The sequence below is a fragment of the Corvus brachyrhynchos genome, unplaced genomic scaffold, assembly GCF_000691975.1.
Source record: "Corvus brachyrhynchos isolate BGI_N302 unplaced genomic scaffold, ASM69197v1 scaffold309, whole genome shotgun sequence".
In the NCBI taxonomy this organism is placed as follows: domain Eukaryota; kingdom Metazoa; phylum Chordata; class Aves; order Passeriformes; family Corvidae; genus Corvus; species Corvus brachyrhynchos.
The window spans coordinates 1,205,602-1,215,603 of NW_008240227.1; the positions used below are offsets into that span (position 1 = coordinate 1,205,602).

At 37.7% G+C, this 10,002-nt stretch overlaps 1 protein-coding gene across 2 annotated transcripts in view; it reads left to right on the top strand.

Annotated features, from left to right (window-relative positions):
* Window positions 1–10,002, top strand: part of SCAPER (S-phase cyclin A associated protein in the ER) — a 135,062-nt gene that overhangs the window by 50,430 nt on the left and 74,630 nt on the right. For both annotated transcript variants that reach the window (XM_008641953.2, XM_008641954.2), the window contains exons 20-21: window positions 5,111–5,247; window positions 8,406–8,471. In XM_008641953.2, the coding sequence (XP_008640175.1) occupies window positions 5,111–5,247; window positions 8,406–8,471 (203 nt within the window). The remainder of the gene's footprint in view (window positions 1–5,110; window positions 5,248–8,405; window positions 8,472–10,002) is intronic.

Consider the following 10,002-nt stretch of genomic DNA (forward strand, 5'->3'; position numbering starts at 1 on the left):
AAGGGTTTCTGGAGCCTGCCTTCCCTGGCTGTCCCTGCCTGTGTTGGGGGGAGCGCTGTGCTTAGGTAGGACCAGGGATCAACACAGAAGATCTGCAGCTGTGGCTGCCCTACAGCAGCACAGCCAGGCTTTCGTTTTCTTCTTGGCGTAGAGGATTTGCTGCAATATTGGCCTGCCTGTGTAGGCTTGCCCCAGACAGAATTCATAAAAAGCCAACAGTTACTAAAAAAGAAAGGAACAGGAAATAAGTATTTGTGTTATGGTTACTTCTAATTTTAGAATGAGGGAGTTTCGTTAGGAAGAATTCTGTTTGGCACACTTCACAATTCAATAAAGTTCCTATTAATATTTCCTGAGTAGTGAAATTAATAGTAGCTTATATGTGATACAAGGAGCCAAGAGGTGTCATAGTCAAAAAGATGGGGTAGGTACATAATTTTGCAGTTGTGTTCTGGTTTGATGAATACTTACATATCCAAGGCTTCATCTGCCAAGGACACATCCATGAATGCTGTTGCTGTAATTAGGACGCTAAATGGGGAGAGCTGGTGGAGAGTATTGGTCTTGTGAATGGCTATTGTATGAAGAGGTTGTCAATTGGGAAATTTCTTGTCCAGCTGTTGTATTTTATATACATTAGTGAGGTTCAGAACCCAGTTTACAGTATGGTTTTCCTCATCCAAGCAGAAGTGGACCCTGCTCAGTTATATAGCATTTCAGCATTTTGTGGCATTTGCTACACTGTCCATGGAAAAACTTGCAATTATGTTTGTTCTGGAGTCTGAAAAAAATTACTTTTATTTCAGGGGATATTGATTATAATGCTGTTATCCTTGTAATGTAAACGTCATATAAGAAAAAGGGGTGTAATTCAGTATATAGAGAAAAACTTGGTTATAAGAAGTGCTTAGTCAACTAAAATTATCAACTTCAAGATATGAGATTAACAGGGTAGATTTTCTGGTTCAGGCAGTTGGAGGGGACTAGGCAATAACCAGCAAGAATGTGACTTCAGGGGTGACCTTATTAGTTTTAGCTTTAATGGTTTTGGCAACTCGATTTCTCATGTAGTTTGTAGATGAGGCCCATCTGTTGCATTTGGAAAGTTTCAGATTTTCAATGACTTGGCTAAAAGTCAGAACAGTTGAGAATGGAGGGAGAAGGAAGAAATAGCAAAGACTTTTTTGTAAATAATCTAATTTCCATCTGCTTTGTGGTGACTGCAGTTTTACGTGGGCATTTAATATTAATCTTTATCACCTTGCTTGTAAATAAAGTATTGAAACTTTTACAGAAATTTATGTCAGTTTTTCTAAAAATTACTTCAGTGTTCTGTAAAAACTTAGAGGTTCTATGGCTTTGTCAAATAACAACGTGTCTGTACAAAATGCTATTAAATATCACATGGTGTATGTTTACTACCCTACTTTTATGCTTCATGGCTTTTTCAGCTAGAGACTGAGGATCTCCCCCTAAGACAGATACAGGATACCTTGGGATTTTTAAAAGTAATCCTTAGTTTTGGAGAATGCATGGAAAAAATAACACAGGACAGAAAGAGCAGGAGTATTTCTACTCTATTGGGTCACTGAGCCATCATCACATAGCATAGAGGAATATATACAGGTGATCATGAAGAAATACATGTCAGCATTCAGTTCTTGTTTCCTTATTTTGCAGCTGTACATCCTATCAGAACAGTGACTGCTCTTTGTGGCACAGATTCTGCCACCTTCATGAAAGCTGAGCCCTTACTTTGTGACATTGTTGATTTCAGCTGTGCAGCTCAGAGGATGAGTATCAAGTATGAAAAATGATGGCAGAAATCTGACATGGAATGACCATCATAGCTGGCTCTGGTTTAATCCTGAGATAAAAAGTGTCCTGTTAGGACAGGACCAGCAAAATTAGAGTATTGTACATAAACCTTTAAAACAGAGCTACAGAGAAATTGCACAGCTAAAATTGATATGGCTGAAACTGAACATTATTGGTAGGGCTGAATACAGATATTAATGACAGAAGCTTCTGTTACAAAAGAGCCTCTGCTTACTAATGCTTTGCATTTATAATGGCCTAAATTCTCCAAAGATCTGGTGGTTTACCAATCTCTGGGAATTTGGGGCCAGAATGTCCTCAGCATAGCAAAGGACGAGGCCAGTGATGACCCTTCACATTGCCATAAGAAGAAACCCAGAATACTTTTAGGGAGACCGTAAATTAATTTGGTCTCAGAAATTCTTACTGCATTTAGCATTTACTTATATAAAAATAATAACAAAAACAAATGAAAGGCTTTCAGGAAGAAGTGTGCAGATCATCCCGTTATCCTGTATTACATCAGAAATACATCCACCCACTCCCCCAAACTGATGAGTTTTAATGTTAGCTAAATGAAAGGATGGCAAAAGTTTGCTTTGAAAACAATGCACTGGCCTCACTCCCTTTTATGCTCTGATGGTTGTTGCTTTTGTGGTGTGTTCACCAGCCCAGCTATGGCCATGCAGGTAAATTACTCATGAGTTTAATTATTTAAAGGATTGGACTTCCTGTACTTCAGTGTGACTCAGTGGATTCTAAAGCCTTGATTTTTTTCAGGTAACTAGTGGGAGCTTAATAAAACACGGGGATAAATATTTTTTCCCCTGCTCTGGAGAGTGATGTAGCAGCAGCTCTCTTCAGGTACCAGTTGTCACCCAATACCAAGCTATTTGTCATACTCATTTCACACCTGAATGGTGTCGATCTGCCCACGGTGATAATCCCACCCTTTGATCTGTACCTTCAAAAAGTGATTGTTTTTGTGACACAGGGCATTATTACTCTAGTCTGACTTTAATGAGCTGTATGGATGAAGTCTGATATTAATCCAAACCGCCCCACGTGAAAGCCGAGAACTCTGAGAACCATCGTTCACAGAGGTGCTCGAGTTCATGTGAACAAAACGTGCAACCATTGTGGGTGCTCTCCTGGCCCCACAGCCTGGGGCATGAATGTGCTTGTTGAACCCTATAGTTCTCAAGTCATCAGCTAAGCCCCAGATAAGATGATGAAAAAAGAGATGAGTGTCTGTGAAGGGGGGGCAAAGCTTTGTCTCCTTCCTTTGTGCCCAGCACAAGTGTGACCCCATGGTCACAGCTGCCCTGGTGTGGCTGCATGGCAGCCTGGCTGCCCCGGTGTAGCATGATGGCCATCCCAGAGTGCTGTGGGAACTTCATTCCACTCTACTGCCACTTTGGAGCAATAATAGTTTGAAGATGTGATGAACCAAAATCCCAGTTGCACTGTTGAACAAAGATGTAGAACTACAGTAATAGTCCTGGTTAGTTTTGTGTGTTACGAGTGCTTCATCTCACTGGAGAGACTTGAGGTAAGCTCCTGGTGGTGCTGGGGTGCAGCCTTTGGAAAGCAGGGATGTACATACCAAGTCCCACTGAAATCATTCATAAATACCCTTTTCAATAGATGTCATGGGATAAGTACCGTGAGGCTTGGTAGCAAAGCAGCAGTGCCACAGTCTGTTCTGAGGAAGTCTTCTCTTTTCTTAACATCGTCAAGTTCAAACCCACCTGTTTCCTGTGAAGTTTGAACCTAATGACGGGATTTCTGGTTTTAAAAAGAAATTTAGTGGAACAGCTGTTTTTAAGTGGGTGTTGAGGGATACATTTCTCTGAGGAGACAAAATTGAACTGGGGTTTCATAACCAGGATGGGGATGGCCTATTCTGCACTGCAGCAGCTTGGTGAAGAGCTAACTCATTGCAATACACTCATGCTCCAAGGGCACAGCCTCTGGAGATACCTTAAGAAGGTTTTCTGTTAAGCACTTCTTGCTAAAATTAAATGGAGAGTATTAAGGGCAGGGAAAGTGCCTACAAAAGCTGTTAAAATTACGTTACAAGTGACTATAGCAATCTGTAGCAATCTGTATGGTTTGAACAACTTGGACAATACACTGAGGAAAAACTGTTCAGGAGTGCTGGGAGTTATCCAAGGTAGGCAGAGGAGCAAAGGGAAAGTCAACATGACCTTTAGAATTTGCTTAGAGGATAATGTTGGATTTCTTATGTCCGGTACTAATTCAGTAGAATTAGAGCTACTAATTCAGTATTCATTTTGCATTCCAATGATTTAAAATAGATATTTCATTTACTGTTTTCACCAGATATATATTCCTAGGTTATATCATGCAGCACTGCTTTCCAAAAACTAAATGGTCTTTTTCCAGGAAATTTCACTGAGATTTATTTTGTTTTCAACAGGCGCAATATTTTCCTGAATCAATGAAAGAAAATGTAGGTTGTTTTCTGGAAAATACTGTCTATAAATTTTTTTAGCACTTCACCTTTTACTTTGAATTTTTAGGGTACTTACCAAAAGGGAAGGAATAGACACACCTAATTGTGGCCATAATAACATTCAAGGATAAGTTATCCTAATAAGCAATGGTGACCTGTACTTTATAGTATGGTATTTTGTAAGAAAAGAGATACAAGCCTCAGTATATTAAAAATCGTGTAAGTACATTCTAATAACTGACATTGAACTGGTTTAGCATTTCTTCTGTGGGGAACTGAAATTTTCCAATATTTTGCCCAAATTCAAATTTGTTAAAGTGAGAGGAAAAGTAATATTCCTATTAATAAATCATAACATTTTAAGTAGTGAATAGTAAAATAGTAAAATACATTTCCATCTATTTTAATGAAAGTTAAGACATGTTAGATTTTCATGAAGAATTAATATAAAAACCAAAATTAGCTTATTTAATATAATGAGTTAATGTGGGTAGGCCAAGTTTCATGTAGCTGTAAAAGGCAGCTTGGAGGAGAGAGGATGTCAGCTTGGAGTCCATGCTTGTTAGGTAACAATTTTTTGAAAAGAAGGCACAGTATTTATTGTTGTTCTTTTAATAATTTTTCTCCCTTTTTAGAATATACACAACTTGTTCTTTCCAGTGTGAAATAATCTCTTTCCCAAGATTTATTTTAAAATTTGGCTTCATTTTCATAACCTTCTGTTAAATATTTACCACTTTTTTTCCCTGGGAAGATAATCTATGATCTCCATCACATCTTTACCATTAAATACTATTTCAATATTTTCTGCAGGAGCACCTGTCATTAAAAAAGTACATTGTGGACATTGTGATTGAGAGTTCCGTTCCTGTGGAACCATTAAAAGATGGAGAGGAGAAACAGAAAATTAAAAAGAAAGCCAAAAAGCTAAAGGCACGGATGAATTCCAGGTAATACAAGTTTCTTTTTATTTTTTTCCTCTAAGTTTTGTTCCAAACTTTACCTTTTGTCCTCTACTATGAGTGCAGTGGAAGGCTGAAAAAAATGTAAAATTATTTGCTTTGGGAGTGTCTTGAAAATAACACTGATGAGCCTAATTTATGGCCACTTTCTCTGATTGAGAAAGAAAACTGAATATCGATCTGGGGCCCTTGGTTTCACCTGTTAAGAGCTTTTCTCATAATTGGATGCCAGTGCCCTGCCAAAACTGTAGCCTCTTCTAGCATACAATAGCATGTTTAAATTTGTGTAAACCATGCCTATTTTTCTTTCTAGCTATTGATTTTTAAATGAAGTATCAAAGAAAATCAATAGTAATCAACAAATAGAAGTCAGCCTGCTGTAGTGTCAAATCCCATGACTAAATTTAATCATTTTTTGTTGCCTGTCACAACAAGAAGAAAGTTAAAAATATCTTAAAGCGGAAAGTGAGTTGTCAGACGTGCAATTTGTTCTTAGTCTAAAAAGTGACATCTGCAAATCAGTGTGATGTGCAGGACATCATTATATCATGAACTGGCAGTGTCACTCTTTATGGCTCAGTAGTCCCCAGCTCAGGTTAATGCTCAGCTGAATATTGTAACATATTTTTGCATTTCTCTCTAAAAATACTTCTCAGGTAGGTAAGAGTCATTGTTACATATGTTCTCTGCCTTTTTAAGTAAGAAGGGTTTCAAATAAGAGGAAAAAGCTTGCACAGATTTTTAGAGCTACAGGAGAAGTGAGATGTTTTATTAACTCATAGCAGTGCTAAAAATGGCACATAAGTCTTCAAAACCGCAACACTCTTAGCAATGTATTATTGTTTCTGACTGCTCTCCTCTTTGGATGAGCAGATCCACTATCTGAATATCACATTAGAGCACACTGTTGGAACTGGATAATGTTCTTCCAGGTTTCTAGTTGCTCAAAATGCAGAGTTATTCATATGACCTGTTGATTTAATGCACTTAGAGTCCAGTTTTAATTATTTCTCCAGGGCTGCTTCTGTTGAATTTAGTCAAAGAATTGTCAGACCTTGGAATACAAGTTCAAATAATAAAGTTTTTCTCCTATCTGTGCCAACAATAAATTTTCAGAACATTTTGAATTTGTATGTGTCAGACTCCTGTGTGAGTCAGCATATTTGTCATCAAAAATTGTAATTAAAAGAGTAATAAAGGGCCATCATTTTACACTGGTGATGTACTATTGAAAAATACAGTGAAATTTTCAAAATTTAAGTTTTATTGAGGAGACATGAAGTTCACGTTCATTAAGCTTGTTTTTACTTTTAAAGGGTAGCTAAAGTTTTCAATGGCTTTGCTGTCCTTGAAGATAACTCAGAGTTAAATAGAAGATTTTCTGATGTTTTCACAAAAGACTAACTAATAAATATGTCCAGTAGCAACATAAAGCAGAGGTATTTTGATGTTGATAATTCAGAGTTTCATAGGTGTTAGCATACTATCTACAGACCATGTTTTAGTATATATTTGCAATTCTTCTCTAGAAAAAGAAATCGTTACAACAAATGCCCTTACACCTCAGCACTTGAAATGTCACATTCATTAAGTTTCTAGGAAGCTGTGATATTTTAAACTGGAAAAAAATAAGAACTGCATCCAAATAGGTTCCTGTTGCACTCCTGAGTTTCCAGATCTTAAATCACTCTTGCAATATCAAAGCAATGAAGGGCAGAGGTGAATGAGGGGACAAATGGTGATCAATGGGATATTAGATGTGTTGAGAAGTTTCGTTGGTCTTATTAATTATATTTATAACCCTAAGCCTTTTAACTGGTGCTATCAGTAACAACTGATATATAGGTAAGTAAATTATCTCAGGTTATCCTGTATGTGCTGCTAGCAGAAGAATATCTGGATACTCACACAGGAAAAGCAGGCTTGATGAAAGCTAAATGGAAGCATTAGAGGTGTGGTTACCAGATAGGTGGTACATGCTTTGCAGGGGATTTAAAGAACTCCAGCCATGTGCATTTAGTAACAGGGTTTTGGGATGATAATTCAGGTTTGACTGACTTGTCTGTACAGAAGCTGAATGTGTTGTTTCTGGCTAGGAAGGCAAAAGGTTAATAAAGGAATCTCACCTTCACGTTTAATACTAAATTCAGCTGTGATTAATGGCTTTATTAATGACCTACAAATCAGAGCTAGTGGTGATGTAACAATATTTGTGTGGAGCATAAGTTGGAATGGTTAAGCAAATGAAAGGAAAATCTGAGTAGCTTTGTGAAACTTGAGCCTTTTGGGTGAACAGAAAATATAAAGAAAGGTTTAATATATGTATCTGAGAGAAATGTATCTGCATCACTGCAGTGCCTGGATTAGTTTTGCTTTATATGTGTGTTGTTAGAAATGGGTTACAGGATTGTCACTGGATCCTGCCTTGGTCCACGAGCAACTCAGGATTTTCACCTGTTAGCACAGGCTGGCTGGAGTGAAAACAAGCAGTGAAAAAAGGTCTTGTCTCCCTCTTCCTACTTTTTGGCATATGGCCAGTTTAAATAATACTTTTAAGGGACTAAAGAGGCTGTATTTCTGTTTCCAACAGTAAAGGAGTCATTGGTGGGGGTGTTTCTATGCTGTTTGCCTAACATTCATTATGTTACAATCCAGTCAGTAGCTAACATAAAAAATGCTCCTGTGCCTGCAAATATAACCAATGATTTGTATGTTAGTTGTAATCTCTCTGATGTACTAATCTGGTTTGCACTACATGTCTGAATCATTAATATGTTATATAATAATATTGCTTATATTGTGTATTTTTATCATAATATTGTATAGCATTGTATCACTAATAGTTTTATAATAGGCAGTAGATTACTACAGTTTTATGTATCATTTGTGCAATTTTCTACCATTTGAAAAGTCAAATACACCATTTGTGTACTGATGTTATTCCCAAGTAGTAATGTTAATCATCAATTGTTAATGGCCAATGGCCAATAGTTAAGCACCAGTATGGGTTATGGCAGGGCAGCATTGACAGAGATGCTGTGCCTTACTATGAAGCAGAAAAACCCAAAGGTTTGAACTCCATTGTTTGTATTACATCCTGTACACTTTAGACAATTGTCAATAATAATGAATATTTTCTCCTCCAGGGCAAAGGAATATGAGAGCTTGATGGAAGCAAAAAATGCTGTGTCTGATTCCCCATTTAAAGCCAAGTAAGCATTTATCTCTATATATTTTAGACATATGCTATTGTCCTCTGTCTGTCACAGAAATGCCCCTGAAATTTCCGGTGGGGCAGGTGTGGAAGGTTTCCCCTCAGTATGAGGCATGTTGCCATCTTGAGTTACAGGTCAGTCTCTGATCCAAATGGTCAGACTTTAATGAATGCAGTTTTTTTCTGAAGACACTGTATATCTTAACCTGTGTTGCAGTAGTAAAGAGAACATCCCTTTCTTACCTGGAAACAAGAAGGCTTTACTACAAGACTGGTGGTGAAAATTCAGCCCTGGAATTTTGGGACTGGAAATCTTATGTTTGACCTCCATTTGGTCAGAAACAAAGGTTCTTCTGGTGGAAACACAGATGTTTTAATGCACAGATGTCTTAGTCTGACATTAAGCTTTTTAAAGAATAGACCTTTTTATTGTCAAGGACAAGGCACAGATGAAAACAGCTGGATGGTAAGGTTAAAACAAGATCTGTGATCACTGACAAATTCCTTCTGCTTAGTTTGAAAGTGAAAATTGCTCAGCTTTTGTGTTCTGATTCTGTTGATACCAGTTGGGAAAAGATGCAGAATATTTGGATTTCCAAAAGTATTTTGATAAGGTCTATCACCTAAGATTTTAAAAGAAACTATATATGTGTAGTTTAAGTGAAGAACGGTTAGGGAATTGAAAAGAAGTGGAGTATTTCATTAGTCCTTGGCAGAACAGGGAGGTCACCAGTAGAGTTCTGCAATTCTGTGATGGTCAACATACTCACAAGTGACTTGGAAAAAGAGGGCCAGCAGTGAGGGGGCAGAGTGTGATGCTCATACAGAGATCCAGGACCATAGGGACAAGAGCTGGTGCTGAATGATAACTTTGAAGAGAGCGAGTGACCAGGTAGTAAAATGGCAGGCGAAATCCAGTGTATATTGAGTGCTACACAATGGAGAGGGAAGACAGAATTCAATTATATCTTCACATAAAAAAGTGTGGGCCTTGAATTTGCAGATGTAATAGGTAATTCCAGGAAAATATCAGCTTAGTACTCTCAGCAGCACATAGAAATCCTTGGTTAAAATTACTTAAGAAACAAGCAAAAACAGAACAAAGAATGTCATCAGGTACAAATACCCAGGTCATTTACATCTTGTGAGTAGGATGTGAAGTTCTAGTTCTTTGTTTCTGAACGGATAAGGTACAATTGCTAAAGGTTCAGAGGCACCAGAAAAGAAAATCTGTACTATTTTCAGGTATAACTTACGTATTAGGAAATAAGTAAAGTAGTACATCTCATTTTGGAGGAAAATTTGATAATGGGAGGAAGTTCTAATGGGGTTAAGTTACGGAGATCTACAAGGTCCTAAATGGCATGGAAAAGATGGATGCTGATTGTTGGCTGTCCTTCTTGGTATCAGAATAAGGGAGCACAGGGGAAAGCTGGAGCCAGGTTCTAAAGAAACCAAACCCGGTGTTCTTAATGCAGCGTGCAGGGAGATGTAGGGAACTCCCTGACAGAATTCACACAGGTGCTAAC